The sequence below is a fragment of the Alligator mississippiensis genome, chromosome 16 (genome assembly GCF_030867095.1).
Source record: "Alligator mississippiensis isolate rAllMis1 chromosome 16, rAllMis1, whole genome shotgun sequence".
NCBI lineage: Eukaryota > Metazoa > Chordata > Crocodylia > Alligatoridae > Alligator > Alligator mississippiensis.
Window position 1 is genome coordinate 1,123,888 of NC_081839.1, and position 17,955 is coordinate 1,141,842.

Consider the following 17,955-nt stretch of genomic DNA (forward strand, 5'->3'; position numbering starts at 1 on the left):
GCGCTCATGCCGGGAAATGCCTGCGCCTGGTTTTGTTCTGTCCCGCGCCAGGCCTCAGCCGTGCTGCGCCGCGCCGCGCCGCGCCGGGCGATTGATTGCTCTTCTTGGGTGGTGAAAGCGCGCTGGCCCCCGGCCCCGCGGCCTCCTCCTGGCCCCGCCCGATGCGTGGGGTATAATCGCCCAGGAATGCATGGCCCAGCGGGCTCTCCGCGCTCCGGCACGTATTTGTTCAATTAGCTGATGCTTTTCACACCATGGATAAGACGCAGCAGGTCACTGGCCTGCCCCTCATCCCCTCCTCAGCCAGCAGCTGGCTCTGCGCTGCCCGGGCCCAGGTCTCGTCCCCGCCGCCCTGGCACCCTTTGCTCCGGCAGGGCCCTGGGGCCTGCTGCTGGACTGCCCTGCGCCGGCACCGTGGAGCATCTCCTGCCAGACGCAGTGCTGCCGGGCACGGGGCTGTGCCCCACCGCCCTCCCCGGCCTGGTCTGCTCTGAGCCCCTGCATCCCGGGGGATGCCTGGCTCCTGCACCCCCGGCCTGAGCTGCGCAGCGGGGTGACCGCAGCTTGGCCCCGTCCATCCCTGGGGGCCTCGGCCCCCTGGTCCAGCCGGTGCTCTCCTAGCAGGGGGCACCTGCTCCCCCGCCGGCCGGGCTGGGCTGGGCTGGGCTGGGCTGGGGGCTCCCCGCGTGTCCCGCAGCTCCCCGCCTCCTCCCGGCCTCCCTCGCTGCGGCGCCGCGTCACGGCCAGCCCCGCACGGCGGCCCGGAGCGGAGCGGAGCGGAGCGGTGCGGGATGTCGGGGCGCTGCGCGGCGCTGCTCGCCCTCGGCCTGGCGCTGGCGGCCGCCGACCCGCTCTGGCCGCCGCTGGGCGACACCCGCGCCTGCCGGGGCCGCTGCGGCCGGGCGGCGCGCGGGGTGAGTGCGGGGCCGGGGCGCGTGCGGGGCTCGGGACCGGCCGCTGCGCGGAGCAGCCCTGGCCTGCGGCGGGCGCGGGCGCGTTTCGGGGCGGCGGCGCGGGATGCTCGCGGTTCCTCCGCAGGTTATGAAGCCGCAGGCCGAGGCAGGGGCCCCGGCCGCCGCACGCCGTGCCGCAGACCCGCAGACAAACGCATGTCGATGAACCAGTGCCCGGGGCCGGGCCGGGCGGGCGCTGGCCCCCGGCAGCCGGCCCACGGCACCGATGTGGTTGCGGGGCTCTGCTTCCAGCCCCCCGGCCCGGCCCGGCTCGGCTCTGCCGACTTCCCCTTTGTTCTGCATTCACGGTGTCTTGGCTCCCCTCTGGCCTGTCTCCCTGCCCAGCCCTGGCTGGCGAGATGCTCCGCTGCCCGTCACTCCGCTCCCAAATGTCGCCTTTGGGCTCCAGGGACGGGGCTTCGCTCCTGCGTCCAGTGCTGACCCCGACTAGCCCGATCGGGGCAGCGCCGGGTTGTCCGGATGGCTGCAGGATGGGGCCGTGCTCATCAGCAGCCCGCGTAGGGCTACCGAGCAGCTTGCCCCACGGCTGCGTGGGTGCCTCTGAGCCCAGGGGAGAGTTGTTACCAGCCAGGCTCAGGGATGGCCCCGTGGTGGCATCTGATCCTGGGGGGAGACGCAGGCCCCCTGGCAAAGGCAGCTACACAGGGATTGCACTGGGCCCCGAGTCTGGTACTCGACCCACGGGGGCACAGTGTCTTGGTCCCACACATAGGAGAGGCCCCCCCACGTGCATGACTCCCAGCCCCGTGCGGGTGAGCAAGGTCCGGGCGCTGGGGCGCAGCCAACGCATGGCATGCAGCACCAGCTCCTCACTCCCCCTCTCCTCCCGGCAGGACGCTGTTCTCAACGCCTGTTACCGCGGGTGCCGGCTGTTCTCCATCTGTCACTTTGTGGATGCGAGTGCGGAGCTGAACGCAACCAGAGCTGAGTGTGAATCAGGTACAGCGCCGCGCCACCCCCTCCCCCCGCCCCGTTACACTGTCCAGAAGTCGCTTCCCCACTTACTCCTGTCAGGCTGCGCTGGCTCCCGCTCGCTCACAGCTTCCTGCCGGGCTGGCACGGCGCCCCAGTCCGACCCCGCACTGTCCCACACCCGTGGTGCAAGCCCCTTGGAAGTCAGGGCTCCATGGGTGCAAGCAGGGGAGCAAGCCCCAAATGGCCACATCGGGGTTCGGATGCACAAGCCAGGCTCCAGCCTCGGCCGGGGGTGGGAAGGTGCTTGCTCCAGCTGCTCCCCCACCCCCAGCATCTCGCCTGGCGTCTGCGGCAGTGCTCCCTGACTGCTCCCTGCCCCCGTTGTCTTCCAGCTTGTGTGGAAGCCTACGCCAAGGTGGAGGAGCAATTCGGCTGCGTGACAGGCTGCAGGAAGCAGCTGCCTGAGATGGAGAGCAAGAGAGACAAGGTGACAGGCTCCCCTTCCACTGGCACTAGGTGCCCCAAGGCCCAGGAATGGGCCCAGCCTCATCATCCCCAGCCCAGCCCCCAGCAGGGAGTGTGGGGGCCATCGAGCTCCAGGAGTGGAGCACATGCCTTGGCTTCCCCCACACTGGCTTTGACCTGTTCCACTGTTGCCGCACGGCACCCTGTGGGCAGAGGTGCTGCCTGCCCTGGCAGCGCTCCTTAGTGTCCGGCTGCTGGTGCATGGCCTGGGACGTGATCGCACGAGCCACGTCCAGTACTGGAAAGGGGAGCGGTACAAGTCCACGTTTCCTGTAACCTGATCAGAGAAAGCGCCTAATCGGATTAGAGCCCCGTGCTCTATTAGTCCTGGGAGGCCGAGGCACCCATGCTTGGCTCTTTCCCTGTCCCTGTGGTCGGGTGGCCAGAGCCGGGAGGCAGGACTCAGGGGTTCTCTCCCTGCAGCCAGTGCTGGTGTCCCCAGGCAGCGGCAGGGGATCAAGGAGACCGGTACCGTGTTCCCTGTCCTGGTGCTGATGGGTGGAGTGAGACCTTGGGCCAGACCTGCCCCTGGGGGAAGCCTCCCCCACCCTGTTAGCAGGGTGCTTGGGACCTTCTCTGCTTTGCTTTGGCCTCTGCTCCTTTCAGAGGCCAAGCCTGACCAGGATGAGGCACAGGGAAGTTAAGCGACTTGCCCAGGGTCAAACAGAGAACTGGTGGCAGAGCCCAGCAGTAGGAGCTGGAGGCCTGGGTCCTTGGCTGCATGCAGGGGCAGGCTCAATGCGTGGGGCTAGCGGCTAGAAGTTTGCCATGGGGCTGGGGCCTGAGCAGGCCGGTTCATGCGCCTGCATTCCCGGCATGCTCCCTCCACCCAGCTCCTTCCCTCGGGCATCCGCATGCATGCACAGGCAGAGCCAGGTTAGCAGGCCCCATGGGGCATCGGTGGTAGGGGCAAGGCACTGACCTCAAGTCTCCTGCATCCCAGGCCCTTGCCCTCACCATCCTGTTGTTCCCAACCTCAATGAGGGCAGGGGTGCAGTGGAGGATCAGACTGCAGAACTGGTGCATGCACCCTCAGCCCTGAGCTGCATCGAGTCGGGCAGTGGGAAGGGGTGAGGGGGGTTTGTGCTCAGCTAGCCATCTCCTCCTTGCCGATCTAGAGTCTGGAGCTGAAGCCTGCATCCTTCTCCATGTTCAACTTGGTTTCCACCTTCTGCAACGACATTGTCAGCTCAGCCCAGAGCTTCATCTCCTCCACCTGGACCTTTTACCTGCAGGCGGACGATGGCAAAGTGGTGGTGTTCCAGGTAAGGCGGGCTCCCTGCATGGCTCTGGTCATGGAGACAAGTCAGGGCAGAAGCTGTTGCTGCAGAGGACCCCATCTCCCTAGCCAGTGCCCAGGTGCAGGCACCTACCTCCAGAGCAGGAGGCCAAGGCCAGGAGGGGAAGGGATGCAGGGCGGTGAGAGCTGGGCTGGTCCAGCAGGGAGGTGGGATGCTGGTCTCCACAGAGCTGTGGCCTGGAGCTCGGCTGGATTCTCTCAGCCCTGTGCACTTAAGACTGGACCGAGACTGACCCCACTCCATAACCAGCCTTAACACCGTCTGGTGCTTGGACACCGCGTGCAGGCAATGGGCACTGAGAAAGACCATGGATGGACACAGCCTGACCTACTGACCAGCCAGTCAGCCAGTGCTTTGGGCCTCCATGGCAGGCTCCACGTCCCTGCCAGATTCACGGGGGCTGCTGCGGTTGGTCTGACGGTGCTGCCCGGGGTCTCCTGGTGCCAGGCGTGGCCCAGACCCAGTGACAGCGAGTCCCTCCAGGTATTCCCACGTGTGCAACCTCAGCGACCCTCCCTCAGTGCCCAGGTCCCATGCGCTGTGCTCCCACAAGAGATTTCGGGGCCTGGTCCTGAGCTGCTTTTTCTCCCTTTCTGTTCCCGGTCACGCGTCGGTTCCTCAGTCCCAGCCTGAGATTGAGTTCCCGGTGCCCGAGGTGCAGGCGCCCAAGCTGGACCTGACGGAGAAGGCCTGGCCCGTTGCCAGCCCTGACACCCTGCAGCCCCACACAGGTGCAGAAGGGACGGAGCCCGGCTCGCCTGGCTGCTCTGTGGGATGGGGACGGGGTGGGGAGCTGCTGGATGGGGCTTCTTCAACCTCCCCCAGGCCAGCATCTCAGCCTTGTCTGGCGCTCTGGTCTCTCGGAGAGCAGGGGTGGCTGTGCCCAAACTACTAGGCACGGCATCCCTTGGACTTGCATGTCTTCCCCCAGACCCTCGGGAGAAGCTGGAGAAACCCCCTGTGAGAGAAGCCAAGGGTAAAGCCAAGAGCCAGCACACAGAGCCCCAGCAACCCGAGCACGACTTCCTGGGCTGCATGTCCAAGTAGGTGCCGCCTGGCTTGGGGAGCGCTGTGCGGGCAGGTGGGAGCGGGCCTCGTGGTCTCCCCGGGACGGGGTGCTTGCCCCCAGGCCCCTGGGCAGCCCTGGCCCTGGTGACCCGTGTAAACTTGTCCTCTCTCTTTGGCGGGGGGCACTGGGCTGCTGCAGGCGCTCGGGCCTTCCTCGCTGGATCCTGGCTGCCTGCCTCTTCCTCTCCATCATGGTGATGCTGTGGCTGAGCTGTGCCAGCCTGGTGACGGCCCCGGACCAGCACGTCAAGACCCAGGTACGGAGCTGGCAGCCCTCCCCACTCCTCTAGCTCCAGGGCGCAGGTCACCCCCTGCAAGCGGAGAGCTGCATTTCAAGCCATGGCAGGAATAAATCCTTTGGCCTCTTCTCTGCTTTGCTTTGGCCTCTGCTCCTTTCAGGACCCTCACCAGTTCCCCCCTCCCATCTGCTTGACACCAACTACAGCAGCTGCCGGACACCCCCCCCCTCTACCCCACAGCCCTGCCCTCCTGCCTGGCTCATCTCCCCTCTCTTCTCTTCCAGCCACTGAGCATCAACGGGGATAAGGAGTACCTGGAGGACCTGGCTGCCCCGGCCCCCTTCTCCCTGCACCCCGTCATCGCGGTCACCATCTGCCCAGCGGATGACAGCGAGGAGGCAGGGCCGCTGCCAGTCAAGGTGGACCTGGACAGAACCGTCCTGTAGAGCCCCTGCTGCCACTGTCTCCAGGCCTCGTCCCCTGTGAATGCTTGGATGCAGCCTCCCCTCCCCTCCTGTTTGTTCCCTCCCTGCTCCGTCCCTCCGCAGAGCAGCCAGGCAGGGCCGTGCACCACCAGCATCACAGGTGTGGTCTCCCCCCCACCCCCTGGGCCTGGCCTTGCTATCCGGGGAGAAGGTCCCTGGGGCTGGGGCTGGGGCTGCAGAGGCATCACGTGGGGCAGAGCTCTGTGCTGACTCTTTCTGCCTGTGCTCCTGAGTCAAGTCCCATCTTCCCTGGTTCCACCGCCAGCCCCCTGGGGTGGGAGAGCACTGGGGAGTGCAGAGGGGTGGGGATCTTGCCCCCGCTTTAGACTGCCTGGGACTGAGGAGGGCACGCGAGCTACCTGGACGGTAGGAATAGCCTCCTGTCACCTTGCTCATCTGGAGCCAGTTGGGCAGGAGTGTCCGGCTGGGGTGCAGCCTGCCTGCTGGGACGGGGGCACATGCCTCGCAGGGGAGGGTCCCGGGTGAGCTCCCCTCCCGGCAGGTCCGGCAGCCCCACTCTGGCCACCTCAGAGGGGATCCAGCTGGAGGTCCTGAGTGCATCTGGGGCCCCGGTCATGGTAGCTGGCAGGCACCTCCCCAAGCTTGTGGTTTCCTCTCTCTGCCCCTCGCCCTGCAAGATCTGAGGGAGATGAGGCCCCACAGGGCTCGGTCTAGCTCCAAGAGTGCGGCTGTGCACTTGGGGTGGCCCCGAGCCAGGGGGGAGCATCTCACTCCCATCCTCTCCGGCCTGGTCTGCATTAGAGCAACCCGTGTAACCGGTGCCAGGGGTTTGCACTCCTGCGGCTTCCTTCCCTCCTTGCAGTCAATCCAGAACGTAGATGGGGCCTGGGGGCTGCAATGCAGCAGACAGCGCAACGCCCTGCCTTGCTGCCCTCTGCTCCTGGGCAGGGCCCCGGGCTGTGGCAGGAGCTGCCCAAGTCGGTCACGTTTGGAGAGCAGCTGGCAGCACCAGGCTGCTGCTGTGGGATCTGGCTGAGAGCTGGCAGCCCCGAGCCAAGCCGGAGGAGGTTCCCTCCAGCTGCCGGAGCAGGAGGGCAGAGACCCCGTCACGAGCTGCAGGGGAACCCCCTGTTGTCCTGACGTGGGTCACGCTGCCCGGGCTGCTCTGATGGGCACAATGGTGCTGGAGGCAGGCCAGCTGGGAGGCCCTGCCCTGCTTTCCCAGCTGCCCTGAACCCAGTCCCAGGTCCTGAGCGCCAGCCCGAGCAGACTCCAGTGGCAGGGTGGGCCCGGGGGGCCACTCTTGCTCCTGTGTCCAGGGCCCTGGGACAAGCGTGCCAACCGCGCCGCTTCCTGTGGCTCCGACAGCTCTAGGCTGTGCGCTGACTCCCTCGGCGGTGCCGCGGGGCCACCGCCTATCCCCGACGTCCCACGTCCCTCTCTCACGGCTTTGCCTGCTCTGGCATGTGGGTCTAAGTCCCTGTAGCATGCTCCGTCCATGCTGCCCTAGAGCACGCCCTCTGCAAAGGACGGACAGCTGGACAGCAGGCATGCCAGCCGTCTCCTCGCCTGCCGAACGCTGTCTGTACAGATTAACTTATTACCTTTCCCTCCCTCGCCTGTGTTTTTAAAGATGTATGTCTATATAGAGATCAAGCCTTCCCTTTGCTGACACCATCTCACTGGTTTCTGTAGAGTGCATCACTGCACAGAGACTACTGTCCCTTTCCCCCCTTGATTTCCGTAGTGCTCCTTATCACTTCTACCATGTGCAACATATCTGTGTGTGCGGGCCGGGGCTGTGCCATGGGGGGGTGGCAAACCTGGTGGGGTGGGATGGGAGGGGGGTTGTGTGTTTTCTGGGGTGCATCCCATGGTTTCTCATTGCTGCTTTTCATCAGCGCAGCTCGGTGCAAAGCTGGTGGAGTCTGTGGTGTTGTGCTGGCAGGCGCGTGCGAGCCATTAATGTTCCCATAGTGGAAAGCCCGTCTTGGCTGTGGCTCCGAGGGGAGCTGGGTTGAATGCGGGGGGCGGGGGGCGGAGAGTCGTGGGGCAACTGCAGATCCATCTGTGTATCCATGTCTGTCTAGAAGTGTTGGAGAGAGATGGTTTGTTGTTTTTATTTAAAATAAGAAGAAGCCTGGGGGTGGGGGGTGGGAGGGGAAGCTGCGAGAGGAGCGCGGGTCCGGCTGGGAGGAGTGGAATAAAGGTTTGTAAAAGACCCAGTAGCGCGTGTGGCTTTGTCGATGCTACGTGGCCGTCGGGGGAAGAGGGTTCAGGTCTCGGCACAGGCGTAGTGGCCAGCCCCCACCGAGATGCCCGGGCCCTCTGGAGCTGCAGAACTGGGTGGCTGGGAGAAAGCTGGGGCATCCCTGTCGCCGGCCGGACGTGCCTCTGGCTCTCGCGCAGGGCCTGGCGTCCAGCGGAGCCGTTCCTTCCCCCGCGTGATGGGGGCTGTACAGGACAGATGCCCATCTCCCTCAGGCCGGGGGCTGCCACCCCGCTGGCAAGCAGGAGTTTGCAGGGGGTGGACGTGGGGCAGGCTCTTGGCTCTGACCCCTCTCCCCAGACAGGGGCAGCTCCGGGCCTTCCTGCCCTGCCGTCCTGCACTTCCACACTGCTTTCTCTGCCTCGCTTCGCTTCCCTCCGGACCTCGCTCTCTCACCTGCTAACACTGCGGGTTGCCTGCCTGGACGAGCATTGCCAGCCCCGAGCAGCTCCCGCCAGCTTGAGGAGAGAGGGAGACTCTTGCCAGGTCAGCTCAGGACACCACCGCCTTCTTCCAAGACCATCCCCTCCCTGGAGATGAGGCCCCGGGGACCAGGCAACAGCCATGCAGCAGGGCAGCAGCCTGCTGCGTGGAACAAAGGAGACTTGCCACCGGCTTCGCTTAAAAGGAGACACCGCATTCCTGGGGAGAGATGGAAAACATTCCCCTGCCGAGCAAACGCCCCGGGCCGGGGTGGGTGCCACGCGGCGGGTTTCGGGAGTGGAATGCATGCTGTGTCTGTGTGATTTGGGGGTTGTTATGGCGACATGACGGACCGGTTCCAAGTCAGCCAAGCAAGGCTGGACTGGAAATCTGTGTGAAGGGCTGGAGCTCACGTCGGCCGGGCCGGAGGCGAGCGGCAGCAAGTGTCCGAAGGCTCCTCCGGGCCGCCCCAGCTGTTGTGGGAGGCAGCACGCAGGGAGCCGGCAGCAGCGGGAAGGGGCGGGGGGGTGTAGGGGTGTACACACACACACACACACACACACACACACACACACACACACACTCCGCCTGTGAACTCCTTTACGCACATGCAAGTGTTACACACTTGCACCCTCTCAGCCCATAAAGGGTGCACACCTATGCTGCAGGCAGATGCAGGTGTTGCACACGTACGCATGTGTCCCTTCCACCCCCACCTCCCCCCCACACACACACGTGCATTCTCCGTGCATGGAGATAAGGGAGACTGTGTGTGCAAGGGCCTTGAAGTCCTTCCCTGTGGGTTCCTGCCCCTCCACAGGCCCCTCTGCCGGCAGCCCCTGGGGAGCCGGGCGTGGGATGCTTTGCTGGGGCTCTTGTTTGCTTTCCGAGGGAACGAGGTGCTGGTGACAGGAACACGCTGGACCAAGCCCTGGGCTCATTTCTTTGCAAGGGCTTCTCTGCGCCAGGGGCTGCAGCCTGATGGCCTCCCTCCAGCAACAGCCAAGAGGCACTTTGGGCCAGCCGTGTCCGAGCCAGCGCGCCGGGACCTGGCCCCAGAGCACGGGGGGTGGACCGCATCTCGCATGCTGCCTCGTGCCAGCACGTCTTGGCTGGGCCAGCATGGACCCTGTCAGGCGCTCTCCAGGCTCCAGGGCCCGTTCGATCTGTGCTCGCATCTGCCAAACAAGGAATTGTTTTTGCAACAGGCGTCGGCATTGGCGCCGACTCCCGGGGGAGAGACCTCCACCCTGGGGGACTGGCTGCGAGGGCAGAGTGGCCCCTGCTGACTCCCCCCCACCGTTGGGGTGGTGGTATTTGGGTTGCTTGGTTACGCAGTAATGTTTCAGTCCCTCCCCTCCTTCCACCCAGCCTGCTGCTGCCTCTGCTGAGCTCCCCGGGGTCTCCAGCCTGGCTCCCTGCTGGCATCGCAGCCGCTCGGCGCGGCCCTGACCCCACACCCCCCGCGCAGCCACGTCTGGGTAGGCAGCGCGGGCTCTGCTAGTGGTACAACAACGATGTTTCCATGGCAACTGATTCCTGCAGCGAAGCTGACACATTCCCATTGGAAAAGTAGGGTCGCAGGTGCCCTGGGGTGTGCAACACCGGGACAGTGGGAGGCCCCGCAGGGCCACGGAGCAAGGGGTGATGCCCAGAGGACAGCGGGCTCAGCAGCTCCCAGAGGCAGGGATGCTTCTGTCCTGTGCTCCTCTGCCCCAGGTGTGCCCACTGCACGGTCTCCGGAGAGAAGCTTGCCCCCGATGGGTCATCTCTGCCCGTCCCCGTCTCTGCACTGGTATATCGGACCCCGGTGCAAAGGGCCCGCTCTGGGAGACTGGGCTGGGGGAAGCTCCTCGGCTCCGATCCAGAGCGCTGAGCTGCTGAGTCCCCGCTGCGGCCATCTGGGGAGCAGGTCTCATTCCTGCCGCCCGGCCCACGGTCCTGTGCAGCGTGAGGCTGGATCCAGCGCCCAGAGCAGGCTGTGCCTGCAGGGCCTCTGCAAGGCCTGGGAACCGTGCCAGGCCTGGTCAAGCCCCAAAGGCTTGTAAGACGGAGGATTTACCCAGCACAGGGGCTGCGTTAGCATCCTGGTGAGCTCTGGCCTGCAACGTGCCACGTCCCGGGCTGCAGCGGGGATCCCGTGCGTGGCTTGCTTGGCACGGAGACCAAGCCCCGGTCCTTTGGGTTCGAGTCCAATTCCTCCCTGCCGGCTTGGGGGGCAGGAGGCAGCCTCTGAGAACAGGTGAGGGGAACCCGGCTCTAAGCGGGAGGCGATGCATGAAATGGGCCCGTTCCGCTCCCCCAGCGGGCAGCCAGTACATTTCTTTCGGCCCCTTTTTCTCCCTCCCCACCCCACCCCCCCGGTCCAGTTTTCGCAGGGGAGGCAAAGCTCTCGGTGTGTGGCCCCGTCTGCGAAGAGAAGAGAAGAGAAGTCAGCAAATCAATCTGCGACGGAGTCACCTCCCTCGCAGCCCCGAATGACAGCTGATGACACGGTGGGCTTTTCCCCCTTGTAAGTGATCTCCTCCAGCAGAAAGCAGCATCTGCGCTCATCGCCGCCCACACAACCTCAACCGCCTCTGCGCATCCCGGCACAGGTTGGAAGGAGATTGCAGGCCAGTAGGTGGGGTCTGTTAGCCGCCGCGGAGCAGAAAACACCAGCCTTGCAAAGGATGAGCTGGAGAAGCAGCCCCCCTGCCCCTACGCCACCCCAGCCCCATCCGGGCCATGCCTCGCAGTCTCTCTCCTCCATCTGATACCTCTCAGCTGGGGGCCAGGAGCTTCATTCCTGTTCGGAAGAACAGATGTGCGTGGCAGTGCCTACCCGGCCCACTGCTGCCCCGCCAGCTCCGGCCCTGTTGCTGGTGGCTCGGCGGCTGGAGGTGGGGGTCAGCGGGATGCATGTCTTCCGGCCGGGGTCTGTTTCCCCCATCTGTTGCTCTGCGGTGGAGATGCCGCTCCCCTGCTGCTGTTCCCACCTCCCAGCATTGCCCCCTGAAGAGTCTCAGCTGGTGCAGGCTGGCCCCGTGCCACGGCTCCAGGACACGCCAGCTCCCGGGACCTCCTGTTCCCAAAACCTGCCTGTGTTCGGTGCCTCAGTGGTCGGCCGCCCAGGCCGGGGCACTGCGGGCCTGCAGCTCAGGGCTCCTAAGTGTCACCAGCTCCCGGTGGCCTGAGTAGAGGCGTCTCCAGCGGCCAGGAGCTCAGCGACTCCCTCTGCTCTTTATGCCCAGCTTGTTCCCATCACAAACCCCTAGCGGCACCCAGCACCGGCGGAGAGAGGCCCCGGGCAGGATGAGGCAATTCCCAACCGGTCCCTGCCCCGTGCGTGTGTCTGGCTGTCGGACTGGCCAGCAGCCGCCTTTCTCTGCACCGTACAAATCCCCTTGCAGAGGAAAAGGAAAGAGCTGCCGTGTTTCAGCAGGGACCTCCACAGCCTCCCGCCGGCCGCTCAGGAGGTGGGTGCCCGTGGACAGCGCGCCCGGGGGTTTCTGAGGCTGGGCAGGTGAGAAAGGGGGTCTCTCATGGGGGAAGTGAAGCGGGTTAGCGTGCAGCGCAGTCAGCCGACTTGTCGCTGCTGAAGACACTGCCAGGGGGAGCGTAAAACGGGGGGTCAGGCTCCTTGCTGAATTGGAAAAGGGCGGCCATTCATGAGCTCCACCTCAGCTGCCTCTTGCTCCCGTCCCTGCCTGGTTTCTGTTGGCATGTGGCAGTAATTCGGCAATTTCCTTATCACGACCCAGCCAACCTGCTGTACCTTGTCGGTGCAAAGCCTGGTGTGATGTCTTGAGCATCTGGAGGACTGCGAAGGAGAAGGAGAAGGGTGGGTGGGGGTTAGGCTGGCAGAGACGGAGGCAGGAGACCAAACCGGCTCGGCAGCTGACTGTCCTGTGCCACGAGGCTGCCATCAGGTTTGATCTCCCCATCGCCTGTTTGCTGGAGGAGAGAACCCCGGCCCTGCTCTGAGGAACCCCGAAGTGAACTCTGCCCTTACTTTTCCATTTGCCTCTTTAAGCGGCACCGGACCAGATCCTGCTGCCTCTGGAGGCAACGGCAGAGGACCGCAAGCACCCAGAAACCAGCCGCAGCAGCCTTGTAAGAGCCTGCCAGTGCCAGTCGTTCAACGGCCTCCATCAGCTGCGATGGGGGCACGATCCGCAGGTGACACAGGACCTTTCCAGGTTTCTGCTTCCAGGTGAGCGCCAGCCAGCCCCCACGGGCCTATTAACATGGTCCCTCTGCCTCCTCGGCCTCTTACAAACCCAGATTCTCCTTTGCATAATAGCTAAATGGGGCTCTGCGCCCTGCCCGGAGTCGTCATGTCTTGCTGCTCTTCCACCCCTCGCTGGTTTATAGCACGAAAGCTCCTGGCCCCATAACCTGCCGTGCCGGGGAGCCGCTCCGCGCATCGGGCCTGCGGGCGCGGGGAGCTCGCTGGGCTGAGAGCTAGAAGCGAAGCACGCTCCCTCTCCCAGCCCCTGCCACGAGGACTTGTCCAAGGAGCGGAGCTGCGGTGACTCAACACAAACAAAAACAACTGAAAACCAATCTCCTCCTGGCGATAATGGGCTTGGGTCTGTCTCTACCGAGCACATTCCAGAGGGGCACGAGGGACCGGGAACCTTAATGAAGCCAAATGGTTTTCCGTATTCAAATGTCAGAGTTCAGTGAGGTGCCGCTGGCTGCGTGTGGTGCAGCTGCTGCCTGGTGGCAATGCCGGGGAGAGGCGATGCACCCTCTCTGCAGCCGGTGCGGGAGGCTTGTGTGTGCATCCCACCTCCCGCCGAGTGACAGGCATTTTCCATTCCCTGGTCTTCATTATGTTCTGGAATGCAGACATCATTACACTTGGACCGCAAGGGGCTTTGCTTCCCTTTGTCTTTATTTCCTCTGTGTTTGGCTGTCCCGTGGTCCTGTGCCAGACACGAAGTGAAGGGAAGCCGGGCAGCGAAAGTCCGTGTGCATGACTGTGGTTTGGCTGCAGGGAGGGGGGCGTGCTATTCCCTGCGGCGCCGATCCAGCAAAGCGCTGAGGCACCTGCTCTGCTTGAGGCACTTGAGCAATCCCCTCCATTGCCAGGGGCCGGCTCGCGTACTTGAGCTCAGTCCCTGCGGCAGTTTGGTTGGAGCAGGGCTCTGTCTCAATGGCGTTCACCCACCCTGATATAGGAGGCTTCCCCACATGGCCCTATAGATCGATCCCACGAGCTGCTGAGTGCCCCCTGCGCTTGCCGGCCTGAGCGGGTGTTGAAGGAGCTGAGCCCCACGGAGGAAATCCTTGCTTTGGGGCTAGGGCCTCTCTTGCATTTGCTGGGCACAGCAAAGCCCCTGGCAGCGTGCAGTGTCCGCACCCACATGCGTGCACACGTCAGATCAGAGGTGGCTGGAGCAGCAGAGGCCTTTTCCAGTGAGCTGGCCCAGCTGCCCAGCCGGGCTAGGGAGACTGCCTCGGTAAGCTATGCCAGGCTGGACAGCCAGGTTGTCCTCTCCCTAGGATGGGAAAGGAGAGGCACCTGCTCTGTCCCTCTGCAATCCCAGTGTGGTCGTTGCGATGACTGTCTTTTGTTTAACTCCATCCCACTAGTGTGAGAGCAAAACCTTGTGCACTACCTCTTCTCCCCTGGCTTTCGGGGGGTGGGTCTGAAAACCCTGCATGGGGAGAGGTGGCACCTGCCCCTGCACCCCCTGGCTTACCCTCCCCAGTAGCCATGCTAATGAGCACTCTGACTCACGGCGGTGTTTGCAATGGAAATCGGCACCTCTGCTCCGCGGTAGAAAGGTGAGTGTTAATGGAGGCTCCCACGTACGTTGTGGGGAAGGAAATGTGTCACCTTAACCTGTTTCTTGGCAGGGGACAAACACTGCTTCTGGAAGAGCTAAGGCCCAGCAGCAGGAGAACAATCAGATGGAGGTCGGGTCGGGCCCAAAGCCTGACGTGACTCTATGTGTGCGTCTGGGAATCGGGTCACGGTGCACAATAGCCCACCCCTTCCCTCGCACGCTCACCGAGGCACAAGCACATCCCCCACACCCGCTTGCGCCCTCCTCCCCCATGTACACACATGCGCTGGCCAGGATTAAAGGGGGATTAGGGAAGGACAGTTTATGAGAAATCAAGAGTGAACAAAGCCACCCAGAGACACATACAGAAGGGGACGATGCAGATGCACAGTTACATAGGAGGGTTGGGCTATTGTCAGCCAGAGTGATGATCCGTACACCTTGCACCTTGGCTGCTGACACAGGGCTGCGGGAAGGGGGGTCCTCGGAAGCTGGCATGACACTAGCTAGGGGAGCTGAGCGCTGCCCTTCGAGCTAGAGAGATCAGGCTGCATTACGAACCGGGCAGCTGGTGCGTTTAATCAGCTGGAGTTGAGGGAAAGTCACTGGATAACGAGTCTGCAAGCTGGTTTGGGGTCTGGCTCACTTGGGAAACCTGCAAACGGTGCTGCGATGCAGTAGAGGGAGGCCGCTCATTCCCAGATCCCCCTAGAGCAACCCCAAGTCAAGGGGTGGAGAGGGTTTCTTGTGCCTGGAACAACGTAGCTCCCTAGGGCCTGCTCCTCATCTCCTCCACCCAAATGTGCAAGTTCTGCGGTTTGTTGGTTTGTGCTCACACCGCGCGTTTTGAAGGATTGCTGTGTGTCAATCGCTAAGAGACATGAGGGTGGTGTTCAAAACATGCAGAGCTGCCAGCTCAGGATTAAATCACTCAGCACTCAGGATCTGCGGTATGTTTTAAAGCTCCAGCTCTTGGAGTCACGTGAGGATCTTAGTTTTCGTTCAAAATGTATTCGTGCAGTAGCTCCTGCATTTCCTCCTCCAGCTTCCTTGCCTTCCAGTTGTTTGCTTCCTTTCCTGTGGGTGCACAGTAACCCATCCAGAGGATGATAAGCCTTTGTTGTATGTCTGCACTGTGTCAAGTGTATTTGGGGCACTCTATGGGCAAGGATGGGCCAGTGGGTTCTGGTGTTAGCCTCGGGTTTGTTCCCCTGATTTGCCACAGATTCCTTGTGTGACCCTGGGGAAGTCACTTAGCCTCTATGTGCCTCCGTCCCCTGTCTGGACAACGGGGACAATAGCACTGCCCTGCTCTGCTTGTGAGGGGCTTGTGATGTTATGACCATTGAAGACTTTTGAGGTGCTTAGTTAGTCCAGTAACAGGAGCCATAAAGGTGCATTGGAAATCAGCCTAATGAGTGCGAGCTCCCTGGGGAAGGGAGCGTGCCCCGTAAAGGGCTAAGCACATTCAACAAGCAATGAGCAAAATACAATAAATATAAAACGGCACATAAAGTAGAATAATAAACGTAGCTGGAGGGCGCCTGGCTCCATCGGTAGGGACAGTGCTGCCAGCTGTGTGAAATCACTAGACCTATCTCCCTTTGGTTTCCTGCTCCGCATGACAGGAGGCAGCGTGCCTGGTCACCAGAGGAGTTATGGAATACATCTTCCTCCCGGTGGTGTAGAAATGTGTTTTGCATGCTTTGACAGACCTTGTGGGGCTTGCTTTAACTGGGGTCTGGGGAACACGTGAAAGGCATTTATAGCATGCGGCACAGTCTGGCTTTTCCTGCAGGGGAAGCAGAGGTGTAATGTTCATAGCTCCAATCCACTGATCTGCCTCTCCGGTACGATGCCTGCGCAGCCCCTGCCAGAAAACAAACTGCAACTAGAGGGCAGGCTGGCTAGGCTAAGCAGCCAGGAAAGTTTTATTGCTTTGCATTGCTTAGGCTGAGAAATAAAAAGAAAAATAAAGCAAAAGCCTTTCTTGTAAACATTTTAATGAGGAGTGCGTGTGCGTGTGTGGGTGTCTCTATTATACTGCAAAGTTAAAACTACAGGAAACAGCTCTCAGCCAAAAAGCGTGAGTTACAAAAATGAAGCCAGTCTTCGAGCAGGAGTGAGGGGTTGGTCTGGGCCCATCAGAAACCCAGCACGCAAGGTCCAGGGAGGTCCGATTCAGCGGCCGTGCCACTCTCAGCGGCTCCCGATGCCCCTCTCCCTCCAAGCACGAGCAGGGAGCCGGTTACACAATCCTAGAGCCCCGCTCCGGTCACTTGCCCACACTCGACTCGATGACGGTTCAGTGCTCGGCCGGCGCGCGGGCGAGCGAGCAACTAGAGCAGGGCCCTAGGATCCAGCACTCCTGGGGTGTGCAACCGGCTCCCTGCTCACGCTTGGACGGAAAGGGGACTATGGAGCATGGGAGCGTGGGGCACAACCCCCCAGTCGGCCCCTCCCGGCCCCTCGAGGCTGGAGGCTGCAAGTGAGAGAGGAACGGGGAAAAACCCTGCACAGACCGTCCCGGCTGTGTGACGGGCCTGCGAGACCGAGGACGTCACCCGTGTCACTCTGGAGGCTTTCCTCGGATCGGGGATTTGACCAAAGTGAATAAAAACTAAACAAATCTGGTGTCGGAAAGACGGGGTGGCTGCGCTTCCCCTGATCCCCGTCTGGCTTCCGGGTCTGAACAGGGCCGCCACCTCGGGACCTAGTCTGGGAGGTTTCTGGTCCGCCAGCGTGCTCGCGATGCACAACGCCAGCGTGCCTGTGACACAATGCCGATGTGGTCGTGACAATGCTGACGTGCCTTGAACGCACAACACCAGAGTGCCTGTGACACAACGCTGATGTGGTTGTGACATTGCTGATGTGCCTGCGACGCACAACACCAGCGTGCCTGTGACACAACGCTGATGTGGTCGTGACATTGCTGATGTGCCTGCGACGCACAACACCAGAGTGCCTGTGACACAACGCCGATGTGGTCGTGACAATGCTGACGTGCCTTGAACGCACAACACCAGCGTGCCTGTGACACAACGCCGATGTGGTCGTGACAATGCTGACGTGCCTTGAACGCACAACACCAGCGTGCCTGTGACACAACGCCGATGTGCCCATAACATGCAATGCCAATGTGGTCATGACACACAACACTGACATGCTCGTGACACATTACGCCGGTGTGTCTGTGACATGACGCCAATGTGCTGGTGACACTACGCCAGCGTGTCCCTGACACGCAACGCCGATGTGGTCGTAACAATGCTGACATGCCTGCGACGCACAATGCCTGCGTGCCCGTGACACAACGCCGACGTGCCCGCCACACGATGCCAGCGTGCCCGCCACACGCAACACCGCGCTGCCCACGTGCCTCTCGCGACCCGCCCCCAGCACCTTGGCGGAAGCCCCGCCCCCGCCTCTGTGGCCCCGCCCCCCGCGCCGCGCGCGTGTCCCCGCCGGGCCCCCGTAGGACGCCGCCGCCGCCGCCGCCGGCCGGGCGGGGTGAGGTGAGGCGAAGGGAGGCGAGGCGAGGCGAGACCGGGCCGGGCCGGGCCGCGCCGCGCCGCGCGGAGGGGGCGGTGCCGGGGCCGCGCCGGGAAGATGGCGGAGTCCGGCGGCGCCGAGTTCTCCGCGGAGCGGCCCAGCAGGTGAGGCGCGCGGGGCGCGGGGGGTCGGCCCGGGCCGGGCCGGGCCTGCGCGGGGGGCTGGGGCCTGCTGCCACCCGTGGGAAGCGCGGCACGGCGGGCTGCCCTCCCCCCCTTCCCTCCCCGGTGCCCTCCCGTCGCCGCCTCCCCTCGCTGGAGGGGACACGGGGCGCTGCCGGCCGAGGTGTCACCTGCGCGGGGACCTGTCCACCCCGCCGCGCGCGTGACACCAGTGAAGCTCTCCTTCTTCTCCTTCTCCTCGCGATCACTTTTATTCAGTCGACAAGATATATATTTTTTTGCAAATAAAACTTTTTCATTGCAAACGTCTTTTGCGATCGCCTCTGCCGCGACGCCGG

At 63.2% G+C, this 17,955-nt stretch overlaps 2 protein-coding genes across 3 annotated transcripts in view; both read left to right on the plus strand.

Moving 5' to 3' along the window:
* Positions 1-754: 754 nt before the first annotated feature.
* TMEM59L (transmembrane protein 59 like) lies at positions 755-7,627 on the plus strand. The gene is made up of 8 exons (XM_059719961.1): positions 755-914; positions 1,808-1,913; positions 2,282-2,376; positions 3,533-3,679; positions 4,338-4,446; positions 4,647-4,758; positions 4,923-5,040; positions 5,307-7,627. The coding sequence occupies exons 1-8, from the start codon at positions 792-794 to the stop codon at positions 5,466-5,468; spliced, it is 972 nt and encodes a 323-aa protein (XP_059575944.1). The 5' UTR covers positions 755-791; the 3' UTR covers positions 5,469-7,627.
* A 9,790-nt stretch (positions 7,628-17,417) lies between these two features.
* KLHL26 (kelch like family member 26) overlaps positions 17,418-17,955 on the plus strand; it is a 28,757-nt gene continuing 28,219 nt past the window's right edge. For both annotated transcript variants that reach the window (XM_059719804.1, XM_059719805.1), the window contains exon 1: positions 17,418-17,599. In XM_059719804.1, the coding sequence (XP_059575787.1) occupies positions 17,553-17,599 (47 nt within the window). In that variant the 5' untranslated portion in view covers positions 17,418-17,552. The remainder of the gene's footprint in view (positions 17,600-17,955) is intronic.

Excerpts from the sequence above, each read along its gene's own strand:
- TMEM59L (XM_059719961.1), top strand. The coding sequence starts at position 792 with ATGTCGGGGCGCTGCGCGGCGCTGCTCGCCCTCGGCCTGGCGCTGGCG. Across the intron at positions 2,377-3,532 it reads TGGAGAGCAAGAGAGACAAG|AGTCTGGAGCTGAAGCCTGC; the intron begins GTGACAGGCTCC and ends TTGCCGATCTAG. Across the intron at positions 4,447-4,646 it reads CACCCTGCAGCCCCACACAG|ACCCTCGGGAGAAGCTGGAG; the intron begins GTGCAGAAGGGA and ends GTCTTCCCCCAG.